This window comes from Engystomops pustulosus, chromosome 7 (genome assembly GCF_040894005.1).
Source record: "Engystomops pustulosus chromosome 7, aEngPut4.maternal, whole genome shotgun sequence".
Taxonomy (NCBI): domain Eukaryota; kingdom Metazoa; phylum Chordata; class Amphibia; order Anura; family Leptodactylidae; genus Engystomops; species Engystomops pustulosus.
The window spans coordinates 134,397,096-134,424,501 of record NC_092417.1 but is presented as its reverse complement, the minus strand read 5'-3'; the positions used below and the strand labels follow the sequence as shown (position 1 = coordinate 134,424,501).

Sequence of the window (27,406 nt, the reverse complement as noted above, 5' to 3'; positions counted from 1 at the left end):
ATTTTTGTGGCTCTACGTTATACCCACTCCAGCTCCAGGGCATCCTTTTTATGGACCGGAACCCAGGACTGCATTGGCAGGTAGCATATTATAGAGACCTGAGGAGATCAGCAGATTCTTTTACAGTTCACTGAGAAAAAAAGGTAGATATTTTTTTGCTAAACTATTAAACAAGAAAAACTGAAATATCACAGGGTCATAAATATTCAGATCCTTAGCTCGGTATTGAGTAGAAGCACCTTTTGAGCTAGTACAGCCATGGGAATGATGCAAAAAGTTTTTTCATACCTGGATTTGGGGATCCTCTGCCATTCTTCCTTGCAGATCCTCTCTGAGATGCTCAATTAGGTTTAAGTCAGGGCTCTGAGACCGTCAAGAATGGTCACCAAGTTGTTCTGAAGTCACTGCTTTATTGTAGCTGTGTGCGAAGGGTCATGGTCTTGTTGGAAAGTGAACCTTCCGTCCAGCTTGAGGTTCTGAACACTCGGTAAGAGGAAGTTTTCATCTGTGATATCTCTGTACTTGACCGAATCCATCTTTTCTTCAATTGCAACCAGTGGTCCTGTCCCTATAGATGAAAAATCCCATAGCATGAAGCTGCCAAAACCATGTTGGGATTTTATTTGGCAGGTGATGAGTAGAGCCTGGTTTTCTCCACACGTACTTAGAATTAACACCTAAAAGTTCTATCTTCGTCTCATCAGACCAGAGAATCTTATTTCTCAGTCTGGGGGCCCTTGTGGTGTGTGTTGTGTGTGTGTGTTTTTTTTTTTTTTTTCGCTTACAAGCTGTATACAGGCTTTAATATATAAGTCAGACACAGAGGAGAGGCTTCCGTTGTCAGACTCTTTCCTGAAAAGCCACACTGTGAAGGACGGCAGTGATGGTTGACCGTGGAACTTTCTTCCTTTTCCCTCTCTGGAGCGAGCCACAGTGATGTTGGGATTCTTCTTTACCTCCCTGACCAAGGCTCTTCTCCAACGATTTCCTTGACCTGGCCATCCAGCCAAACTAAGCAGAGTTGTGGGCAACCCAAACTTCTTCCATTTAAGGATTATGGCCACTGTGTGGGGGACACAAGACAGAGAGGGACACAATAGGGAAAGAGAGGAGGGTGGCAGGAAAGTGGTTTCCACACCCATTTTATTTATTGGAGGGAGCAGTAAGATGTTCCATTTTCCGCGCATCCTATATCCTGGCACATGGTAGGAAGTGGTAGGTTGCTTCCATTTAGCCGATCAGAGATTTAGCAGCTGTAAGCAAGTGTAGAAGTAGCTTGGAGGCCTGTTTATTTATCTGTTTGGGTAACAGGTTCAATAAGCACATGGCAGGATCTAGAGAAAGGTTGTGGTTGACTACAGAGGACAACATATTGACCACCATTCTCCAGTACTCATGAATTATGGGTCAGTGCCAAAAAAATGTGTGAGACAGATGCTCCATCTCCTCCACACCTCCAGCATACATCAGGGGTGTCAGAGTATATGGGGTTTAGCAGGGCTGAAATATGATACCAGAACATTTTTAAAGTTTGTATTGGGTTTCTTTGAATTTTACACATTGGGACGATTTCGCTGCCCTATCCCAAATAATCGTCCAGGTCTCCTGGGATAGCTCTTTACCCAGGTATGTTTCCCATTTCTGCATATAGTCATGTTTTGGGGGATCAGCTGGGTAGGTCAGGATTTTATCTATAGCTATGAGGCCTACCATGGATAGTTCCATTTTGCATAATCTCTCAAATTCCGTAGGTGTAGAGACCTTAGTGGAGCCAAACAGTGAACTGAGATTACGATTTAATTTGCAAATAACTGAAGAGAGGATGATGGGAGCTCAAATCTAGTTTGTAGGTCCGGGAAGTCAAGAATGGCTTTTGAGCTAAAATCTACAATATCAGCAAAGCTAAAAAGGTTCCTAAGGAACCAGGGTCTCGACATCTGCCCTGTGAGACTGGAGGGCAGACTTGGATTAAATAGAAAGGAGGTCATGCAATATTGTTGGGACTCCAGCGGGAAGCGTAGTTTACATTGGATCCAAATCGATCTTGTATGTGTCATAGGACCCATCAATGGGGAATCGGGAGTAGTTGTGTCAGTGGCCCTAAGAAAAGCATTAGGGTGAACCAGAGCACTCCAGAGCTTCTCCACCTCCATCCATTGGATCCATCCATTCGCTGATAGATTAAAGTCCCCTCCTACGAGTAAGGCCGCTGGAGGGAGGTTAGAGAAGCACTGAAAGACCTTTTTGTAAAACTTAATCTGGCCCGGATTAGGGGTATAAATAATTGCACAAGGTAAGGGGGAGACTACGCAGGGAGCCATGAAGAATAATAAATCTACCATTGGTTTTGATAATAGTATTAGTGATCTGGATGGGATAGGACCCAGCTATGAGGGTGGCTACTCCCCCACGGTGTGCATCCCCATTAGCAAGGAACGATGTCTGGTAGGAGTCTTTTGCAAATGCACAAGAGCCAGAAGCAAAACATCCATGTTTTGGGAGCGCAATTCTCTCAAGGTCATAGAGCGCTTGGCGTTAGAGTTCAGGCCCTTAACATTTAGTGTTATGAATTTAACCATTGCTTAAGAGGTGTGGAGTTGAGGAGCGTCTGTTAGAGCTTACCCCAATACCTGAAGAGGTCTACCGGGTTTCAGAATGGATCGGGTGCATGATATCTAGGGAAAAACAAAAGGAGGGCAGGGAGGACAAACAATGTAAAGAAATAATGTGGAGGGTAATCCAGGAGAGGTCAGAGAATATCTGTACAGTGGCTCCAACGTATTTGAGGGTTCCCGTCTTTCTAGCTCTGCTCATTATTTGCTCCTTAAGCTCAGTCATTCACACAACAAACTATGTCCCTGGGTCTGGCGGTGGTGCCATGAGGACCTAGTGCCCGATGGGCTCTGTCAAATTTGATCTTGTGCGTGGGGGGGTTGATCAAGGATTTGGTTAAATAGGGATTCCAGCAATGCTCTGACATCTTCTGAACATTTTGGTTTGGGTACTCCTCTAACTCTCAAATTGTTGCGGCGCCCCCTGTTATCCACATCCTCTATATGACTGATCGTATCCCTTATAGTGGTTGCTTGCGCTGCCGTACTTTCTCGGAGTTGGGCCACATATAGCCCCGTATCATCATGAGCAGATTCCATTATTACTGTCTTCTCTGGGCGTCTCCCGTATTTGTTTGCTCTGAGGTCTGCTCTGAATGCAGCATCTTGTATCTGGGTGGTAATTATTGATGTGCTGTGGTATTTATAATCGGTGGGTTAGCATTTTGTGCTGTGGTTATTGGTGCATCTAGAGTACTGGTTATTTAATTTCCTCTTAAACCACCTCCTACACGCACATCGTGTGTTCTTTTCACAAATGCACTAAAGAGCTGGACCGACTAACAAAGCATGCAACACTTGTCTGGAAATGTCCTAATAGTGAGTGATATCCATCAGAAATGTAGGTGCTTAGGACCAGGTACGGAAAAACCGATGTTCATTTTAGACGTGTCCTATAACATTTGCCTATACAGGTCACAGGATTTTCTCAGGGACAAAGGGACAGTATTGCTTTAAGCGCTTTGAGTAGTTTTTGGCTTTTCTTTTTGTCATTGGTTTTGTCTCTGATTTTAACGGATGCTTAGTGCCCCATTTGTTAGCAATTCTACATAAAAATGGCAGTGGGTCTTTTTGTTTGCACATGGGACTGACCCTTTAACAATGCCACTTTGTGTTTTGTTATACTCCCCTGCTTGCTGGTCACTGCGAGTTTACATTCTCCGTGCCAAGCGTACAACATAAAACCCCCGCCGGCTTATGTTTTTATTACTGCAGGTGTCACGCTTCCCGACAGCAGTTTTTATCAGGAAGATTTAGCTGCATAAGTTAGCAATAACCTGACTCCAAAGTGGATTTCTCTCATATGAAAACCACAGGGGCTGCGATTTAGTGCAGCGATAAGGCAAGCGATGCAACCGCTGCTGACACGGCAAGAAACATCATGTGGCTATTAACTGGGCTTAATATATTAGTAAAGGTGCAAGTTAAAGGTAAAGTCTAGATCAGGAATAGCCTGATCCAATCTTCCTTTTTGTAGCCTGACACAGAAGACAGCCCAGACATAGTCATGATCTGCCTACACACTGGCATATTAGATGTGATCATCGCCTCCTCTTTCATTTCCTGTGTAATTCAGTGTTTCTGTGATTGTAGTTGAGCACTGAGCTTTCTGATTGGATGGTGTTTCCTGTGTTCTCAGTTTGGGCAGTTTGCCATCTGCCTGAGGGTTGAGCAGAAAGGCACATGGCGCGCATGTAAAATACCATCTAACCAGTGCCCTACTGCGGCCTTCATAATTCACTTACTGCTCGTTCCCCATTGCACAGGTCTGCAGCTTCCTAGCGAGGAACGAAAAGCCAAAATTTACATATTTTTGAGAAATGCTTATCCAGCAAACCTCCTACAGCAGCTGCTCTGTACAAAGCGTAATAATATCAGGATGTTATTATTTTCCCTTAAAGATCAGTCACTGGTGGTTGGTAAATATGATAAATGTTACTTTCTTTGAGACTTTCCATCATTTTTGGTGAATTGAGTGCTTTTCTTTTATAACTCGACTGAACGTACATTGGCTGACAGTCAGATATATAAAAATCCTTTTACCTACACTCTGTATTCCTAAAAGCTTTCTCTAATAAGATACCTTATACCAATGCAAACTAATACCAAAGAGAGGAAGTTCCTCCTATATATTGGCATCCCTTGCAATGAGGCGCCTGACACAAATGTATGGCCACCAAGTAATACTACATTTGTATATCTTGCAAAATTGTAACAGCAATGCTATTGCTCAAGCAAATCACAGCGCCCCCCAATTTGGTTGGACCTCCACCAGTCCATTTCAGAAATGTATAACTAGATATGAGGGAATCTTATTTTTCATAAGATTTAATTAGTTTGAAACTATTTAGTCTGAACAGATGTTGCTTTAATGGTCTTAAAAATTGATATTGAAAAGGAACCTGTCACTAACTAGAATCCTATTAACTTTATCTTCTATTACCTGACAACAGAGGGGGGGGGGGGGGGCGCGTATCTTGTCCGCCTCATCCAATCTGCTCCTCCCCTTTCTTTATGCCTCCTCTCTATTTTAGCACTTCATGTCTTTTGACCAGGGTGATGGCATCTAAGGTCCTTTACCTTTTATTGTACCCCATGTATGTATCTGATCATATGAAATCACAGCATGCCTCCTTGGACCTCTACTTCTCTAATCCTCCATGGAGAGATGCTGTCATTTTTATGTGATCAGATTCATACATGGGGTGTATTTTGCAAATGTAAAGGACCTTCAGCAACATCACCTTGGCACATGACATGAATGTAAAGGCACCGTGTAAAATATTTGACACAATATTTCCTATAAGAATGCAAGCTTTATATGTCTGTTATCAACTATTGGCAGACGGATGGCAGTTCCCATACAGCAGCATGTCCTAGCAGTGAGACCTGTCAGTCGGGAACAAGAAGGCAGGGTAGTGCCTGTGATTTGAAGAGACTCAGAGGTGTCAGTCAAAATAAGTCGGCATGATTTACTGACTGGTTTTGGGAAATGCAATTGTAGCCCCTCTGGATCATTCACTTAATTTTAGAAGTTTATTTTAGGACAGAGGCCATGGATAACACATACAAAAAGATTTCCTTACTCAGTGTCTGGTTCTATGAGTAAGTGCTCCTTACATGGATAACTAAGCCATTTATTTACCCAAACAGATTTTTTCCCAGTCCCAGCAATCAAATTTTATGCACCAACCTTTTATGCTGCACTGTATCAAATGCCCTGGAAAAGTCTCGATGCACAACATCCACAGCCTCCCCAGGTCCAGTCTAGAACTTGCCATACTTAGAAGCTGACAGGACCAATCCCTCATAAACCCATGCTGATGCTGGGTTATAAGGTTATGAAAACAGAAAAAACCATGTGCTATACCAAAATACAATCTTTATTAATGCGTAAACAAATCACACCAAAAACATTAAAAACATTTAAAAAGGATCACAATCCTCCATACAAAAACAAAGGGAGGGTAGGGTATATGATAAATACCCATAAAAGCAACACCTCCCTATACAGCCCCCAACCCTTTAAACCTGTCCAGCTATTGCAATACAACAAGTGGCAAAAGAAAAGAGTATCAGAGATGACAATGAAATATGCTACCCTAATGTAGCAGGGCAACCAGTATATACAACCAGGTAGAGTAATATACAATAATTACCAATAACCGCTGGGCTGGCAGGAAAAAGGGGGGGAGAAGGAGGGGGCTGGAAGAGGCCCCACGCGTATCGCCACACACAGTGGCTTCCGCAGGGGTAACTGGTGTGATGCGTGACACCATATAAATACCTGTATAGGTGTAATCAACGGTGGCAGGTGTGGAGCGCTATGATGGAAACATAGGCACTCGGCGTCCTCCTTGGTGTAGTGCGCATGCGCCTGTTTTGTGCTCGTGGGTCACATGACAGGGTGTCATGTGACCCATGTCGCGGCGTCCAGCGCCGCATTGATCTAATACAGAGGAAATAATTCCTACATGTGGAGTGCCCATGGTAAGTATGTATATGTATATATATATATATATTTATATATTATGTGTATATATGTGTATGTATGTGTATGTATGTATGTGTATATATGTATGTATGTATGTGTATATATGTATGTATATGTTATAAGGTTATGCACAGTGAGATACACCAGGATAGCATCTCTAATAGACCCCTCAAATTTTTTCTCCTCAACAGATGTTAGACTCACGGGTCTGTAGTTTCCAGGATCACTTTTTGACCCATGGCACCACATTTGCAATCCACCGGGAACAGAACCTGTCCTTAATCTTCAAATATGAGAAATAATGGTCTGCCTATCACAGTACATAATTCATGCAGTCCCCGTAGGCGTCTGCCACCTAGGCCCAGGTATTTGTCTATTTTAGTGGTGTTGAGGTGGCGCTGCACCTCTTCCTGGGTATAGGAAGGTGACATTTAATGGCATATTTACATTATCCCTCCTCATGTCATTTCCCTTGGTTTCATTGGTTGGTCAGTTCAGGACTAGCCTCCCTGGCACTTTCCCTCTACCCCTTATTCTTACTACTGTTATCCATCTTTAGGCATAAAGATTTAATGCTGAAAAATTCAGACTTGTATTGAATGTATGAATCCACAAATGTCATCAGCTGGAGTACACTTTTAAAAATAAAGAACTTGCCTGCAGTGTTTGTCAGACTCCAAGATTTTCATTAACGCCTGAAACAAACGGTCTAGAAGAAATCTTGCAGAGAATACAGGTGATAATTCCTTCCTGATCCTTTACATTTTCATCTGACTGATTGCTGAAGGGGTAGGCTCCTTTTGTGTCTGGTCTGCTTCTTCCATAGCCACTTGCATAAGGTTGTATTCACATGTCACTTTAATATCTGATGTGAACTGCTGACCCCCATACCCTGTATTTATGCCCTGGATGTTCAGCACGTGTGCAGCACATGAGTTGGCCACCTTATCATGCTCCGAATCTGCTAAATTTTTGCAGGTCCCCATCAGTGTGAAATAAATAGTTGCTGGATTTTGGTGAATGTATTTGGTGCCTTACACCTGGACACGCATACAGCTACGTGCAGGATGCGCCATAGATCCGCCAAAATATAGTACATGACTATGGGGGCCGTGATACGGCATCAGCAATGGCCCCCATAGGTTTGTGTGCAATACTTGTTAGAGATGACCAGATGGAGCGTTTGAGGAGGAGAGGAGAAAAATCTAGTATCTTCTGTGACAGGATTATTGTACTGAATTTATTTTCTCACCCTTTTGATCAAAAAATGAATCCAAACAGAATCAAATGAGACAATATTGATGGAAGAGTTTTGTGTGAACTCTTTTGTCTTTCTTTATTGTGACAACTGGCAGTATGTACCCAATGCCAGTACATGGGTGAGCCATTTCTCTGAGGGTCCCTGCTTAGTATTTACACACTAGAGTTGTCCTTCTTGGCCAAGTTTGGTTTCAATTTATTTTATTATATTGAAATAGAGAGATTTGTCAGAAGTGCCCATGGCAACCAATCAGAGCTCAGCTTCCATTATCCCAAAGCTGTTTATGAAACTCAGACACTTCTGACAAATCTCCCCCATAGTTATATTGATACTGTATCAATAGGTGATTATCTGTAGTTTTACTAGACACTGAGGCACCTACAGTATCCTCTGGTCTCCCACTTTAGAACATTTGTCTATATATATTGTAAAGTGATCCACTTTACTTGGTTTTATTGTATTTCAGGATTTACAGCTGTATATACAGCGGCTTGCAAAAGTGTTCAGCTCCCTTGAACTTTTCTATTTTTTTGCCACATTTCGGGCTTCAAACATAAAGATATAAAATCATAATTTTTTTTGGTGAAGAATCAACAAGTGGGACACAATAGTGAAGTGAAACGTAATTTATTGGATATTTTAAACTTTTGTAAAAAAACTGAAAAGTGGGGGCGTGCAATATTATTCAGTCGCCTTAAGTTGTGCTAATACATTGTAACTCCACCTTTTGCTGCAATTACAGCTGCAGGTTGCTTGGGGTTTTAGGTCTTTATCAGTTTTGCACATAGACAGAAATTCTTGCCCATTCTTTCTTGGAAAACCGCTTGAGCTTAGTGAGTTTGGATGGAGAGCGTTTGAACAGCAGTTTTCAGCTCTTTCCACAGATTCTCCATTGGATTAAGGACTGTACTTTGACTTGGCCATTCCACCGCCTGGGTATGTTTATTTGTGAGCCTTCCATTGTAGAATTTTCTTTTTTGGTTTGGGATCATTGTCTTGTTGGAAAATAAATTTCCTTCCTAGTCCCAGGTCTTTTGCAGAGCTGTGTTGCTTTTACACCAAACATATTATTTGGCATTGTGGCCAAAAACTTCGATTGGTTTCATCTGACCAGAGCACCTTCTTACAATCACATATGTTTGTTTGGAGCCTGAAATGTGGCAAAAGGTAGAAAAGTTCAAGGGGCCCGAATACTTGGTGGAGAAAGAACACAGTGGACCCAAGTTGGGCAGATTTACTACCACTGTTAGGCCCCTTCCACACTAGCGAGTGTGATGCGATGAACTCGCATCACACTCGCAACGCAAGCTGCCGGGAACGCACGGCCCGAACGCTGCACCGCGGGAGTGAACTGACATGCTGAGTTCACTCCCGCGGTGCAGCGTTCGGGCCGTGCGTTCCCGCCAGCTTGCGTTGCGAGTGTGATGCGAGTTCATCGCATCACACTCGCTAGTGTGGAAGGGGCCTTAGAGGCCATGTTTCTGATTTGGAATAATAAATATGGCTAAGGCCACAGTCCACAACTATATCTGGGCTTTCCGTTACACCGTCCATTTAAAGGAAAATCGAGCACAATAAACCAGGGATACTTACTCATAGATCCAGGTATTGTGGCTGTGGTAATCTTCTTATATTTGCTTTCCATTTGTTTTCTTCCTTCTAAAATCAACTTCCTACCCGCTGTACAAGTGCTCAGGAAGCAAGAGCGAGGTTGTGACTGTGTAACACTCTGTAAAGCCAGTTGACCGTAGGACTAGGGTATGCCCTCAGCCTTATTAGCTGAGGGCATACCCTAGCATTTTATTGGTATTGGTCATCTAGCTCTGTTGTAACAGGACGGAGAAACCGGCAGATGTGAACCAAGCTTTGGGCTATTGTGATTGACCCATTGATTTTCTAGAAGATCTTTCATCTGGTTACCATGGGCCACTCTTCCTATAGTCATTCTAAGGGAATCCTTTAGAGAAACCAGAGCTGACTGTTGCTGAAAGATTTCCATAATGTATGTTTCCTCATTGTCTCACTAGAAGCTGCACGATTTGACTATTTCAGGAATATTGTCATCTTTAAGCACTTGGTTGGAGCATGTCTGTACTTTAAGAGGCACAATGACTAGCACACATGATCTAATAGTCTGTCACTTTCAACCTGACAGTAATGACAAGTTAGTCAAAATGATTGGTTATAAAAAAAACATTTCTGCTCTCCGCAGGGTGACACAGGGAGGAGACGTTTTCTTTCTAAACTGTGTTACTGCATCACTGACTAATACATGTAGCAGAAATGCCACACCATGCCTTAGAAATTGTATTACATGATGTCTAAAATAGTCATATCTACAATAAGTATCAACTATGCAATTAACACCACAGTTCTGGTGATGTAGTGTTCAAGTATGGTGCCTCTGTGTAAGAGACGCTAAACAATCATATTATTTGTAACCACTAAGCTGTGATGCCTGTTGGGCAAGTGAAATTTTCTTTGCAACTCAATATTCTGCATTTGTGACAACACCTGCTATCAGCTTTAATCTGTCATTGTTCCACAATTTTCCTATTATTGCAAACCTGTACTGCCCAGTATTTAGAGAGAGCCATATATTTTATGGTACTGTACATTCTAGAAGCGGTTTACATACATTACATCGACATATAAAGAAATGTAAAGTACAAAGTCAAAAATATCAGAATTTTGGTACAAACCGAATGTGCCTTCCATAGTATTCCAGACGGAGAGTGGTGGAGGGATCAGATGGATAAAACTTCGGATTGTCAGATCTGTAAAGCTTTAAATATTGTAGAGGATGTCTATGATGACCATAGTTTAGGAGTCTTGGTCTAACTTAGGGCTTTAGATTTTCGTCTTTTTTTTTTTTTTTTTTTTTTTTTTTTGTCTCTTGTAGCCTCTGAGCATGCATATGCTATCCTTTGCTGCTCTTTTAATTGGTAGAGTAATGGGAACAGTGCTGTTTACTTGCATTCTGCTTTTGTCCTTGATGTAGGCAGTTTGCTCCCCTTTGAAACACCTGTCTTCTCACATTTGCTTCATATCCAAGTCACTGTCTGTTCACATAATGATCTTATGGTTGTAGAGAGATGTGTTAATGTATGTGGATTCCTTATGCACACAATCATAACTCTTTTGGGAAAAGTTTTAATATTAAAGTTCTGGTTTGTAGCCATGTCCAGTACTAGACAATTCCACCATAAATGGGCTCTTTTCATTTACGATACAGAGTGTTGTATAACCCACCATGGCAAACCCACTAGTACGTGAGGTTACACTCTGCAGCAGTAGGACTTCCACTGTTTAGACTGGTTTGCCACTGGATGGGCTAATCCACTGACATTTTATATATGTCCTCTACAATGCAGAAGATAAGCAATCTCATTTACATGTTACATAAGATGCCTATAGTAACACTACTCGAGAGTGTAGGGTCAGGAAGGGTAATGCGTTTCCCTGCAGAGTGCATTTATTGAGATCTGCGTAGGCCTTGTATCCATAGTTTGCTATTCAGCAGACGGCCTTGTTCCAAGATCCACATCCAAACAATAGTTTTAAGTATATTTTGTATCTCCTCATTAAATTGTTATTCACTAAACACTATTACAACATGTTGAATCCACTCATTTAGAGAGTAGTTATTTTGGGTTATCCCATGTGACGTGTCTTCATAACTAATTCAACATTATAACATGTATTTCCCTCCTTGTCCATTAATTGCAGTTAAGTAATGAGTTTTGGGGTACTTGTATTGATCTCTCCTTCATGAACCACTGCATAGTCATGTTTCCCGATTTCCCCCACACCCCTGTCGCCTTCTCCTGTGGGTTTGCAGTGGATTAATATCTATGGTGACAGTTGTCAGAAGCTGCACCCAGCCGCTTGTGCACAGTGTAATGCACATTAATGAGGTCAGGTCTTTTTGCTTTATCTTAACTTTGTGCCTTTTTAGAAGCGACAATAAGACAACAGCTGCCGTCAGATGCTTTTACCGTCATCTCTGCAGTAATACTAGCTCAATTTGACTTGCCATATGCTGCCTTTTCACCTGGTTTCATGATTTTATTGGCCTGGAAATATTGTCTGTTTGGTAGGTAGAATGGTTCTCTTCCAATGCAGATTGTGTATGTTTTTAAATATTATGGAGGAGCAGTTGGAATTGCTATCATCCATTACAATAGCAGCTGAAAACCTGTGTAAAGCTTATGCAGTCAATGCCATCTAAAGCTTAAAAAGAGGACCTGTCACCCATGAATTCAAACGCAGCAGTTTTACAATGATAGCGTTATAGGAAACCTCCGATAACGCTATCTAACGTCGCTACGGAGTACAATAGAAACGGCGGAGGTGCTGCCTCTTCTCCGGACCGCACCGCTTGCTCCATAGCTCGGCGGTGACTGGCGCGCTTCATGCGGCAGTCGCTGCCCCTAATACCGCCCACAATCCCACAGTCCTATCAGACTCTCTCTAATTTCACAATCTCTTTTTCCATATATCTTTTAACTAACCAGCAAAAGCGTCCCACGTGTAATCTCCGTTCCTCACAGAACCTTTTGCTTCACTCTACTACCATCCATTCTTCTCACAATCCTCTCCTGGACCTCTCCTGTGTATCCCCCCTTATTCTAGAACTCTACCAAAAGTGTCAGGTTTCCAACCTTCGAATGTAGCTTAAAAGCCATCAGTTTATGATTGCCCACAAAACACAATAACCTCACGGCTAGATTTGCTTCCTTAGTGTCTCCATTTACCAAACAGCCATATATTTGAGCCCCACTGATTCAGAAAACTTCATGGATCAATTTGAAGAACAGAGCCAGATGTCCAGCTCTGTTCTCTGTATAGTGGCCAGTGCTGGAAACTGAACCCAAGCTCTTTTAGAAGATGGGTTTCATATGTTGTGATATTTTCTATTTGTTATAAAAATGTAATATGCTATCGAAAATGTAATATGCTACCAGAAAACCAACTTCAGCACCATTTATTGAATGGGTGGCAAATATGCACAGAAATGAAATATCACGAACTGATGCATCTAATAACCTTGTTAATCACCCAGTTTACAGGTATTTTTGGCATTACTTCTGTAAGGCATATACTAGACTTCCCATTAAAGGAACATTCTGTTAACGCAGACAGGACTTTATCTTAATCCTGAGTCTCCATGACAACACTTGCACTGTGCTCTGACGTTTGTTGTAACATATACATTTTTCTGTATATAGTGATAAGCCATAATATTCAAAACGGTGAGTTATATATCTTGTCACTGTTACTTATGACATGGCATGGGATAAACAGGATTTCTGTGACGATGATGTTATGGGAGCTAAGTAAGGCTCATCAGACCCAGTCAGACCAATGTGGGAGTTCTGGTGGAGTGTTTCCAGTGTAAGCAGGCAGAAGGCCGTTCTCCCCAACCTAACTGAATTTAAAAAAATGCTGAAAATATGCTTCCTATTGGCAAATAGGCTTGGAGCTTACAGGGAAACTATCCATCAGGTTTTCACTAGGTTCCGATAGAAGTCTTCATATTGTGCCCCGGGCATTTTTGTATTAAAAATACAAAAAATAGCTCAGATCCAGCTGAAATCACTTTAAGTCACCCTAGTCACTAAATGTCTCAGCCAATGTTTCCATCAGCACCCTCAACCTCTCCTGTGAATTCTCTTCCACCAAGTTAACCATCTCCCTCATCCCCCCCTCTTTCAGGAATGAAGTGGAATAAGGTAGCTCCGCTTTGTGAGACGTTGTTTGACTCTGCTGATGAGAATTCTTGAGGGGGAGAATGAGGGAGCCTTTGGCTGAGGCACCCTAATCGGCTCAGCCTTATAGGGCACTCCCCTTGTGACTCTGTGATCCACAGGCAAGGTGCCAGCTACTGTTTTATAAAAGATTTTTGCTTCAAATGAGCTATGGAGTTTTATACAAAAAAAAAAAAGCATAGACCGCAGAATGAAGACTTCTGTAGGAACCGGTCATTAGATTTTATGTTGAAAACATGTTGACAGGTTCTCTATAGTTTCAAAATTGATGCATAATTTTGGCACATATCAGTGTTTAATGATTAGACAGTCAAAAGATGCCCATAATGTATCAATCAGCCTCTTATTAAGCTAAATTTCTCTAAAACTTAGACCGGGTTAGTAAATCTAGGGAATGGGATCAGCATGGTGAGTGGCTATGGACTATTGCACTTGATGTTATGGACAAGGTTTCACTGTAATTTTAGAGCTTGGCATTTATGTTCATATTAGTTTGTTACATACAGTTTACTTAAACCCAGTCTACATCTAACAGGGACCCCATCTGGCCCCGCATCAGCAAAGCCTTAGTACTTCATTAGTCAGCCCCTAACATATCCCCATTTAGTGCTTAGTGTCCCAATCTGACTCCAATGATACATTGAGTATATTCACATCTTGCAGTAATGTACATAACATTTGCCCAGGTTTTGTTAGAATGCTTTAATGAATTCAGATTTGCTGATTTAATACAGATTCTGTGGTTCCTCTGCCAAACTGAATGTTAAACTTTTGCTACATTGTAGTTGTTAGTCTGGGCATCCTGCCAGATCTGGCAAGTACAATCATGTGACCTTTTCATTTTTGGGTATGGATAGCTGAACTCAGCCGGCAACACAAGTCATAAAGTGTCTGTCCCTCTGTGTGAGAAATAGATCAAGGGGAATGAGTACTTTGTGTCCTTTATGGCTATTCATTACTTTCTTTGAAAAAAAAAATATTTTAATCTGATATAGGAATTTTCTGGAAAGACCTTTTTTTTTATCCTTTTTAGTACATTTGTATTTTATAGATCTAGTTTATCAAACTCTAACGTTTTTATTCATGGCATTAACAAAAAGCAGAAGAATTAGCAACATTGAGGGGTAAACACCTGTTAGATGTGAAATTTTGGGTAGCAAGTGATAAGCTAGGTGTGTGCAAGGTTTTAGTGTGAAGCACATTTTATAGATTTTTAGGTCAGTGAATCCAGATCTGTTAATTTCATCATCATACAGAATATTTAATTTTCAATTTTTAATGGCAAATAAAATTGTACTTGTGTAAATGAAAATGTACAATAGTTAAATGCCCTTTTCTCTTAATATTCTTCCACTATATCCTCTGTTCGCAGGTTGGCTATGAAAATGCGGGTACTGTTGAATTCCTAGTGGATAAGCACGGCAAACATTATTTCATAGAGGTCAACTCTCGGCTGCAGGTGGAACACACTGTGACAGAAGAAATAACAGAGTAAGTTTCATGTGTTAATTACAGTAAATTTCAGTGCTAAGCAGAGGTTATGGTTAAAAATTATACTTAAAATTTTAACATAAGTTCCCTTGCCTAAGAGAAATAACCAAGAGACAAAGCAAAACATAGTTATAATAACATTCTCCAGAATTGTCAATTCATGGGTAACATTTGTTTTTACTGAAATAGACAAAATATGGATGGTCACAGGTTTTCCCTGCATCATGGTTCATCGGTTGACTTGTAGCTAGATGTACAGCCATCCCCCAAGGCTGACCTTAGCGGGGACTTCTAGGCCAGTGATGGCAAACCTTTTAGACACTGAGTGCCCAAATTACAACCAAAACCCACATATTTTTGACAGTGCCAATGCGACAATTTAAGCAGTAACTTATTACTCCCTAAACTTTCAGAGGTTTAAATTACATAGGCACCTGAGGACACCAATACAGTAGAAAGAAGGAGAAGAAGTTTGGATTATCATTGTAGCTTCCTTCTAGGGTCCTAGGCTGCTTGGGACTGCAAGAGGCCTTGAGTCCTGTCTGGCAAACCCTGCCCTGGGGTGATGGCAAGGGTGCCCATATAGAGGGATGGCACTCGTGCCATAGGTTCGCCACCACTGTTCTAGGCTGTATGTCATGAGTAGAATAAAAAGTGTAAGGAACTTGAATGAATAACAGTTTGCTAATTTGTGCAATGTTTTATTAGAGTGACCAAGGTGACAATAAAAACAAAGAAAAACGCAACAGGCCTCCGTTGCAAGATAAAATGGAAAGATTGAGAAAATACAAAAATAACAATACAAAATAAAAAGTTCAAATATAGCTTAGTCGTCAGAGACTTGAAGGATCTTCAAATGTAGGGACAAAAAGCTATTTTTTTGTAAATGCAAAAAGAAAATACAGATTTTTTTTTTTTGTTGAACGTATACCGTATATACACTCACCGGCCACTTTATTAGGTACACCATGCTAGTAACGGGTTGGACCCCCTTTTGCCTTCAGAACTGCCTCAATTCTTCGTGGCATAGATTCAACAAGGTGCTGGAAGCATTCCTCAGAGATTTTGGTCCATATTGACATGATGGCATCACACAGTTGCCGCAGATTTGTCGGCTGCACATCCATGATGCGAATCTCCCGTTCCACCACATCCCAAAGATGCTCTATTGGATTGAGATCTGGTGACTGTGGAAGCCAATTGAGTACAGTGAACTCATTGTCATGTTCAAGAAACCAGTTTGAGATGATTCCAGCTTCATGACATGGCACATTATCCTGCTGAAAGTAGCCATCATATGTTGGGTACATTGTGGTCATAAAGGGATGGACATGGTCAGCAACAATACTCAGGTAGGCTGTGGTGTTGCATCGATGCTCAATTGGTACCAAGGGGCCCAAAGAGTGGCAAGAAAATATTCCCCACACCATGACACCACCACCAGCAGCCTGAACTGTTGATACAAGGCAGGATGGATCCATGCTTTCATGTTGTTGACGCCAAAATCTGACCCTACCATCCGAATGTCGCAGCAGAAATCGAGACTCGTCAGACCAGGCAACGTTTTTTCCAATCTTCTACTGTCCAATTTCGATGAGCTTGTGCAAATTGTAGCCTCAGTTTCCTGTTCTTAGCTGAAAGGAGTGGCACCCGGTGTGGTCTTCTGCTGCTGTAGCCCATCTGCCTCAAAGTTTGACGTACTGTGTGTTCAGAGATGCTCTTCTGCCTACCTTGGTTGTAACGGGTGGCAATTTGAATCACTGTTGCCTTTCTATCAGCTCGAACCAGTCTGCCCATTCTCCTCTGACCTCTGGCATCAACAAGGCATTTCCGCCCACAGAACTGCCGCTCACTGGATGTTTTTTCTTTTTCGGACCATTCTCTGTAAACCCTAGAGATGGCTGTGCGTGAAAATCCCAGTAGATCAGCAGTTTCTGAAATACTCAGACCAGCCCTTCTGGCACCAACAACCATGCCACGATCAAAGGCACTCAAATCACCTTTCTTCCCCATACTGATACTCGGTTTGAACTGCAGGAGATTGTCTTGACCATGTCTACATGCCTAAATGCACTGAGTTGCCGCCATGTGATTGGCTGATTAGAAATTAAGTGTTAACGAGCAGTTGGACAGGTGTACCTAATAAAGTGGCCGGTGAGTGTATACCCGTGTATAAGCCGAGCTTTTCAGCACAAAAAATGTGCTGAAAAACGTCCCCTCGGCTTATACACGAGTCAATGCAGAGTAAAAAAAAATACTTTATTATTTTTTAACTTATATACTCACCCTCCGGTGGCCCCGATGTGCAGCGCTGCTCCCCCAATGTCCGCGCGGCTCCTCTTCTTGCTTCCGCGCCCCTCTTCTTTCTTCTGCTGGGCGCCGCCATGTTTTTCCCCCAGGCGGCGCCTAGTATGACGTGAGCAGCGGCGTGTCATACTATGCGCCTGCTGGCCGAGAGGGGGGGGGGAATGGCGGCACCCAGTAGAAGAAAGAAGAAGGGCGCGGCAGCAAGAAGTGGAGCCGTGCGGACATCGGGGGAGCAGTGCTGCACATCAGGGCTAGCGGAGGGTGAGTATATGTGTTTTTTTTTTTTGTTGTTTTTTTTTTTAATTTTTATGCGGGGCAGGCTGTATACTACTGGGGGCTGACTGGCTATATACTGGGGGGGGGGGGGGGTCTTTGACCAATGCATTTCCCACCCTCGGCTTATACTCGAGACAATAGGTTTTCCCAGTTTTTGGTGGTAAAATTAGGGGTCTCAGCGGTACGGTACTATATATCTGTTTTGGTGTTGGATATGGCTTGCATTCCAATTTATCTTAAAAAATAATCTTGGGAATAGGTAATTCTTCTGGCAGAGCAGCTATATGGTCTGTGTTTTGCATTATTTAGCAGTTCATGTCAGCAGACAAGGGAAATGGCCTGATAAGTGGAGAAAGAGGTATTTTTCAGTGACACAATGTGACAGTTTCTTATATTTACTTGTACTATTGATTCCTGCAAAATTCTTAAAAAGAGAGGGACCTCTTATAGGTTCTGTATATTATCTGTATTCTCATATGGTCTACTGCAGTATATTTCGTGTAGATTATGGAGTATAGACAACATAGATTTCTAACATTCCTACTTGATTGGGTATCACAGGAATAAGCTGTATCCCTGTAGCCCACTGCTGGCATCAGAGCGAGCCTGGAGGCAGTAGAGGCCTGTGAACTGCTGGATCTGAGAGGAACCATCCATTTTTGTCTCGCTGCCTGCCATCCATATCTGTAGCTGCTGTTCTCTGTTTGACCTAAGTGCATTTACACAGCCACATCCACCCTGTCCCAATGTCTTCAGTGCCGAGCTTTATGATAATGCAGTCATTTAATGCTGCAGGAGCCTGCATCCCAAAGGTGGTCAACACATGGAAAATGGCATATAACAGAGAGCGATACCTGTAAATGGGGGCCCTCAGAGTTATTTCAATTGTTTCATACTAAATCTGAAGTTCTTTTCTTGTGTTATAATCCTTGGCATGGTGCTAGCAATAATTCTACAGCCTGACATCATGGTACAAAGCCACAAGCCATACCACCAAGCTGGATGCCTGCTGTTTAAATGCACAAGAAAATACAGTTTTAGGCCGTACTTTCCTAGCAACAAGCTCTATTTTTTTTCCCTTTTTGTTATTTATTATAAGATATTTAGACCTCTGTTGTAGAAGGCTCAGGGCGATCTGTTTTCTCCTAGAACATCCATTCAGCAGCCATAAATTGAAGCCCTAGTGCCCCAAAGGGTTTTGGAAGAAATCTTGTTTTTCTATATGCTTAGCGCATTATTGCTTAATTATAAGTGTAAGGGACACATTGCATCTCTGCTCAGCAAGGCACAGCAATGAAAATTGCTTTTCCATTTTTCCCAAAAAAAAGATTAAGGGGAAAGGCATGATTTTATCACTCCACATCTGTTGAATTTTGAAGAGGAAACTAAAACTCATTACTCTGGTTCTTAATGATCCTGCATTGGATGGCTGCATAAAATAACTGAAGGAAGAAGTTTGTTAATACGGAGCTTGGAACACAATCAGTATTAATTTATATTCAAGAAATGGCCATTGTCTTCTCTTAGTTTTAAATGACAAAGTCCTATTAGTTTTGTGTGGTGTTAATGTACTGACCCCCCGCAGTTCTTGTGCTTGTCCTTCATTTAATATATTCCCGGTGTAAAAAAGAGCTAAAATAAACTCCATCACTCCATACTTTTTTAAAAACATTTTTTGTTTCCTCCAATCTTTCATTTAATGTATGCTAAAATGAAGAAGCTGTTTCTATTGCTCTGCTGTTTACTGGTGGGCCTAGACCAGTGATTTTCAACCTTTTTTGAGCCACAGCACACTTTTTATACTTTGAAAATCCTGGGGCACACCACCAACCAAAATAATATAGATTCTAAATTTATTTTACTCACTCAGTGTGAAACCTGGGCCTGTTTTGATAAACACAAAAGGGAAATCCTGGCAGGAATGGTGGAAAGACGCACACGGAGCTCTTCCTCAACAGTTCTCAGTTTCTCCCTGGTTTTAGTATATGGTGCTGATTATTATGTGGCTCATATACTGCAAAATAAAGGGGTACAATGAGAAGTACTATGGCCATGAGGCCAGAGTACAAGTGCCAGCTCATATACTCGGCATATGAGCTGGTACTTGTAGTACTCCAGCCTCATGACTATAGTATTTCTCATTTTACATTTCTCATTGTTATATGCAGTATACTGCTGGAGTACTAAAAGTACCAGCTCATATGCTGAGTATTCTGACAACAGTTCATATACTCAGGCAAAAGCTCATATAGTCAGCATTATTCGTGGGCATTACCTTGGCGGTGGGCAAATGCAAGAGTCTCTCCGCTCTCAGGATGATGCGCCGGCCTCGGTGTCGTCATTTTGTCACGCGAGGTTCAAAGCGCGCACATGTGTTATTGTACACGTCTCCTACATTGTAAGAAGCCGTGACTTGCGCATTGCCGGGAAACAAAACACAGGGGGCACCATAGTTTGGGGAACTTTCCCCGTGGCACACCCGACCATGTGTTGCAGCACACTAGTGTTCCAGGGCTTACTGGTTGAAAATCTCTGGCCTAGACAACCGAAAGCCACATGGCTGCCATGTAGCAGCTACTGAGCATGTGTGACCTGAGGAGCAGGAAATACTAGGTGGATGTTCTAAGAATAAACGGAGACCCTAGACTTTATTATAACCGTAATGTAGAGACACAGGAGCATTTTATATCTCCTTCAGAGAAACTTCTCGTCCTAAGAAACAACTGGTGAGAGCAGTCACCGCAGGGTACCATATGGTGGACTGGTTGCAAGAATTCGGTGCTCTTTATAGTTCTGATGTAAGGGAGTCATTAGGTCACTTTACTTTTACTTGAGGCACAGGATTTTTTTCAGCTCCTCACCATGAGGCCCCGTCGCTCTAACATGGGACGCCTCCAGCTGCTTCTTCGCACTTTACATAAGACTTTCTTTGATACTAATCTCCGTCTTAACCTTGATTTGAAATTTCCTTCTCTCCGACTCGCCCACAACACAGTGTTTTTCTTAAAAGTTCATGCTGGATTAACCTCTGTTCTTTCAAGAGCCATTTGAAATCCTCATTGTGGCAAAATGTATTTATAATAAATGTGCGTTTCATGTAAAATTGATACGGACGGTCTGCAATATATATGAAAGCAGATTTTCAGCTGAATAATAAAAGCGGCGGGAGAAGAGCCTTGATTCTTCTATTTTAAGCCTCGCTTTGAATTTGGTAATGTGCTCTACGATTTCCCAGAATGCTTGCTGGCTGCTATCCGATGCAACGCATCAAATGCATTAGACTTCCCTATTTAAAAGATTGTTAATGCTTTTCAGGAAGAAATCAATAGTAAGCATACTAGAGATTCTTTTTACACAGTTGTTGCTATTTTATTGATTTATTTTCTGTTTTTCTAACTAGAAGCAATCCATTAACGGGAGGCAGAAAATGGCTGTGATTCTGGTTTTAATTATTTTCTTTATGCTTCACAATGTAACATTTACATGAACACTTCCCTTTAATGAGCTGCACTATGCAATGGACACTACAGTATGTAGCAGTCTTTTATCCATCCCTCTATTTGTTTGCTATACATATTAAAAGCCTATTAATTAAATCCGTTTTGTATTCTCTACATTGACATTAACCACTTTAGAGGAACAACTTAAGGTGGTCTATAAAGTAAACCCATTGCTGGAATTTTTCAAAGAAAGTTTTTTGAAGGGCACATCTCAACATATTAAGCCTTACAGCGTGCTTTTTTTTACATTTCATCTCTACTAACGTGGGAAGTAATACTCTATTTGAATGTATGGAATCTAATACTTTCTGAACTCTATTTTGATCTTTATGGAAATCCCCTTTAAGTAAGGAGTTTAATGTTTCTTTCTTTCACCATGTACCACATTGCAATTAATCATAGGTCACTTTTGCTACTTTGGGCCTTGCATTGTTGAATAGAGCGGCAAGAATCCCATCCCTATCCCATTGATGGGCCATAACAATCAAAGTTGGTAATTCAAGTCTCCCTGACCCATTATTCCTATTTTTACTTGTGTAAAATTAGAATGATTTTGGTAACTTTAATAAGAAGTTGCATCTGTCTTCCAGTGCCCACTTTCCTACTAACTTTTAAAAACTGCATTGTTTTAGAATTTGCAAATGCCCTATTATGCAACTTTCTGAAGTCAGAATTAAGAGAGTGCTTGGTAAAGGTTTAGACGTTTGTCTAACATTAGGAATTTTCTTAGGTACGTGCATCAAATTATGGACCAGGATTTTGGTGCTGTTACACTTGGGGGTAACTTGGCATAATTGATAGACACTTTTGCGGCCTTACAGACTTCCATGTGTGGGGCCGATTACCAAAGATGACACACCTACTGACTGCAAGACACACAGCACTGCCTTGCTGTGATCTTTCCATCTGTAGTTGACCAGAGGTGGGATTGGCCATGGAACATGAGAGCATGGTACTTTGGACATTTGAATATTTGTGAATATATGCAAATTCATCACTTGTTACTTAATTTTACTTCAAAGGTTAAATTCTTATTAATCTATAGAGTGTATCTCAGTAATTTTCCTCATCTATAGTTGCTATGACAGGTGCTGTCTGGAAACTTATTTACACTTAATAATCCTAGAATATTATGGGGACTCAATGTAAGTCTATCGGAAAACGCCTGGTCATTGTTTTTGTGCTTAAATGTAACCACTCCTCCCCTGGTAGAAAGTTTTATAAGGAGAATAGTCCCAGTCCTTAGTGTCTGCAGTTGGGGAACAGAGCTTGTAGGAAAAGATTGCCAGTCTACCTGAACAACCAGAAGAAGAAACGTAGATGGGGCTATTCTGCCTTAGACCATGGGCTCCTAGCCTGTGAATAGAGTACCAGCCTTCTGAGAAAGAGAGGGACATCTAGCCCAGGCCTTAACTTGGCATTAACCCTTCTTCTGCCAGGGTGGAGAGTGGAAAAGTCCCCCCTTTGATTTGCTTGTGTTGCTTTGCACCTGAATTTCTTCAATAATGAAGGAAACTGTTCACTGCAGACCCTGACTCTTTGGACTTATTTTCCACTGGGGTACACCATGCCTTACCTTCCCGTCCAAACAGCAACACCTTGACAGTGCCTGGCATACTCAGCATAGTGTTGAGGCCACCCTTAACCTGGACACTGCGCAATGCATGTAGACAAATTTTTGGACTCTCTTCATACCACTTAAGTTGATTCCCATTTAGAACTGCCTGCGGCAATCTTGATTTTTCTGATTAAGCAAAAGAAATCTTAGACTGTCCGGATAAGAACCATGCTAGCTGTTAAGGTCCTAGGCCTCACTGCTCAATGCCTCTAGATCCACGTGGTTCATACCAATAGCATTGAGGTGGCACAACCTGACCCAGACTGAGAATACTTTATAGACACCAATGTCCTATTTTATTGAGCTGTTCTGGCTTCTTTGAGTTTTATTAAATAGCCTATTCCCAGGTACGTCTGGGTGGCAGAAATAGGTTTTAGGAACTTCAATGTGTGATTCAAAATGATTTAGGATTTCAGACTGTAGATTGGTATATTCACAGAATATTATCAGCTCAACTATTGCATTTGGATTCCCCCATCCATGGACAGAACATTGCTTCTTCAACCAGAAAATGTTTGACATGATGAATTATCATGTGTTTACGACTCCAGTGTACTGTGACTCTAGTCATCAATATGTATGACAGGTGTAAAAACAGAATATACACATGTTTATATAGAAGAGACCCCTGTAAGTGTAAAGTACATGGTTTAGACACGTATGTATTTGTGTGTATTGCTGTTTTGTTCTATCACCTTGGCGGCTTTGCCCCTTGTCCTTGGGTAGTTGCACTAGTCTCCGTTGTCATAGTGCTGTGTTCTTTGTGAGGACACCAAGCGCTTTCCTGGCGTCCTTGTACCCTTCATCTTATGTTCTGTGTGCATTTTCTCTACTTGTTTTTTTTACAATTTTTTTCATAGTCGCACAGCACCACAAATCTCCCTGATTTAGAAGAAAAATAAAAAGTGTGCTAGGTGAGGAGAGTTGCGGGCAAGAGATTATTAATGCTGCTGAGGCTTGACATACAGGATTCAGCTCTAGGGAACACTTCTAATTGGATGTTGTTGGATTTCTGGTGTTTGACAATCTCGAGTACTGTTTTGTCGCAATGAATAATGAAATACTTTTTACTGGTTGTTGTCCATACGTATTTATTGTACTTCTGTGCTGTACTGTAGGATAAGTGGCTATAATGAAGGCCAGGAGATGAATCCACAAAGATTTTACTGTATTTTGATTGTTGACACTTGACCTTGACATGAAGGAGAAGCCTTTTCTTTTTTTGGATGCACTGGGATAATTTTAGTAAGGTTTTGTTTTTTTATATACTGTCATTTTCTAGATTTGCTTTCAGTTGTCACCAAAGACCAATTACAGACTCTAGGATCTGCACATAAAAATGTCCGTAACATTGATATCATGATATTGATTTTCTGTCCTTATTTCGAGTTGAACGTGTGACCCTGAAAGTTGACACACGGAATGAGGTCCCTTCCGTAGCTCTGACTGTGAAGTTGGAGCTAGCTGTGCAGGATATTGATCTTTCCCAGCTAGAAGCAGGTCAGGGCTGCACCAATGGATGCATGGATAAACGATAAGCTATTGTTGTAGTAGGGATTATCTACAGACACTTATATGTTGCAATCCATTGGAGTTGTGAATGAAGTCGCAGTAGATAATAAACTTATTTCACAGCAAGTTTGGCTTGCACATAATAAAAATATTAATATTATTAGTATTAAGTGAATTTTAAGGAAGATATTAAATGCATGAGAAAGTTAATCATTGGTGGACAAAAATTTGTCTACAACAGCATGATGGTTTCTGTTTTTATAGGCTCATTGACAGACAGACCTCTTATGATTTATAATAGGCTTTTTACCAAATCTTGCATCCATGATTTAACTTTTATTTATTTTCTGTATGGGGGATGTATACATGCCCCCCCCCCATATTTTCGTGTGATTATAGATGATATATAGATGATTATAGAGATTATAGGTGATCCAGAAGGGGATCCACATAAGCTCAAGAATGCAGATTATGAGGATAAATTGCTTATGTTTCGACTGAAATATCAGACGTGGGTTAAGACAAACCTACACAAACGTGCTCATACATCCAAATTGGTAAGAACATTAGATTACTTAAGGGCAGGGAAAAAATCAAGAAGGGAGAGAGTAAGTGGAAGGGGATCTAGAATGGCATATTTTTTGTTGTGGATTTGGGTGCTGTAAATTATTGGGATAAAGGAAAAAGCCGATAGACATTTCGTGACCAAATAGCTTACAGAAAATACCATATTGATCAGGAAGGAGAATGGAATTCCTTAAGGAGATTGCCTTTGCAGACGTTCACTCGTAAAGGCCATGCATACTACACATATGCATAAAATTTCTATAAGCTATAAACCTAAGCATGAGTAACAGAAAACCTACAGTAAAACTACATGTTTAAACTAATTGCATGTATGGTGATTGTAGTACAACATTGACATTTGCCCTTTTATAGTTCTAAAAGGATCATTGATTTCTGTAATGATTTAAAGGGCAATTGCCTTAAAGTTTGATGGAGCATAACCAGAACAAGATTAGCACAAGATGTGTGTCTTCTTTGTGAGACATACATTGTATACATTAACTCCCTAGATCTTGGGTTTCCTGTACACGAAATGTCACCTTCTCGGTTACTACTGACAATAGGTTGTCAGACAACACAAATGATCTGATGGAGTGGTCTGAGGAAGGTAATGGCTACTGCAGTAGAAGGGCTTGTCAAATAAAGTAACAAATTTAGGTCACTTATCTTAAAGAAATTGTTTCCTATACAATTATATACTTGCCTTAACACTTTCCTAGAAAGGTCCTAAGAACTAAGAAAGGGCACTATGAAACGCGGACTATGCAGGGTCCTGTTTCACCTACTGGCCACTCTCCGGGGGATTAGGGATGCCTTCAATCATAATGTTAGAAGGTGAAAGCAATCCCTACTTCCCCACTAAACAGCAGCACCGATTCAGTGTAATAATTACAGTGCTGCTATTTAGTAAGGAAGAAGGGACTCCCTGACTAACACTAACACTAACTGGTTGATATTAAAAGAATAAAATTAAAAGTGAATTTGAAGCTTTTCCATTGAAAATCCACAGCAGAAAAGCAAAACACAAATGTGTTTTAGTTGCAAATTTTGCCAGGGTTTATTCTGCTACAGATATAATAAAATTGCAAATTGGCAAAAAATGTATTCATTCTTTCCAAAAACGCATCTAGAGATTTGGCAGTATTTTGGTCATATGGGAACATGACTTGCAGACAAACTTGCAAACCATGAATATTTGGTCTGTTTGCGGCCCCCTATGCCCTCAGGGTGTGAAATCTGCTCACGCCCACTGTCTTAAGCTGCAAAAACTTCAGGAATAGGACGGAGCTTTCAGCTCCTCCAGAAGCCACGGCCCTGTGCATGAGCCCACATAAAAGAATCTGTTTGCTTCTGATGAGAGGAAACCTGCAATCCAACGGCTAGTAGACAGAGGGCCTAGCTGCCCAAAGAAAGAAGTTAGGAAACGGATTAGAGCGGAGCTCCATCTTTTCTCTGCGCCAGACATTAATTCTGCATTGATTTATGGACATGTTGGGACACAGGGGTCTCATAAACAGCACCATTCCTCACAAGAGCTTCATTCCCTCCTTCATTAACCTTTATCTGCCATAAAATGGAGAAGCAACCTTTTCGACTGAATAAATACCAATCTGAATTATAGCTATTGTGAAGGGTGCAAATAAAACCTGGCATTGGGCTTTACAGAAGGCTGGTTTTATAAACGGATCCCTGATTAGGAACAAAGGACTTGCTAACGTTGTAAATTTATAGGACTACGGGGCTTTGGTTTAATTGAACCCTCCCTTGCCGTATGTTTCACATCCTCCTTGCATAAACACAAGTTAGGCTCCCATAAATATATGGAAGGCATAAATATCGCCCTTTCCTATGGTTTATTTACTGTGATAGGGGAGTACCAGCTGAAGTTCCTCTCTAATTCTTACTTTCATATTTCTTGGAATTTTTTAGACTGAATTGCAGTTTTCGGGGCCATCAGGAAAGCCGTGTGCTGCACTAAATCTTTTCATATAACATGACTTTTAAAGGCTTTTTGAGAAGAAGTCTACTATAATAGCAAATCTAAGGCTCTGGTACATAGCGATACAGAACCCTTAACAGTTTAGAGGAGTGTCACAATCTTATCACTGTCTAGAGCAAACACATCCATAGGTGTTTAGCCAGCTCACCCAACACCTCCAGGATGATATCCCCTGTTCTTAAATTAGAGATGGGCAGTAAAAAAGTAACACTGGCGGTGCTCTGCATGTATCAGTAATAAGACCTAGCTTTTTGAACAAGGAATAAAGAAGAAAACATGCGGCACGCACCATTAAAAAATTGAAACTTAATTTAATCTGTACATTAAAACAGTCCTACAGACTGTCATTAGGTGCCGCATGTTTTCTTCTCTTTTCATTGTTCAAAGATCCCTCATTGTTAATCCCTTATTAATACTTGGTTGCGCAACCTTCGATGAAGCCCCAAAATGTTTTTTGTAGCCATCTATCTGTTTCTAGCACTTCTCAGCTGTTTTTTT

The 27,406-nt window shown here is 41.1% G+C and overlaps 1 protein-coding gene across 4 annotated transcripts in view; it reads left to right on the top strand.

Moving 5' to 3' along the window:
- The window catches only part of PC (pyruvate carboxylase), a 325,659-nt gene that overhangs the window by 133,334 nt on the left and 164,919 nt on the right, over window positions 1–27,406 (top strand). For all 4 annotated transcript variants that reach the window (XM_072117868.1, XM_072117869.1, XM_072117871.1 and 1 more), the window contains one exon: window positions 15,011–15,129. In XM_072117868.1, coding sequence (XP_071973969.1) covers window positions 15,011–15,129 — 119 coding nt within the window. The remainder of the gene's footprint in view (window positions 1–15,010; window positions 15,130–27,406) is intronic.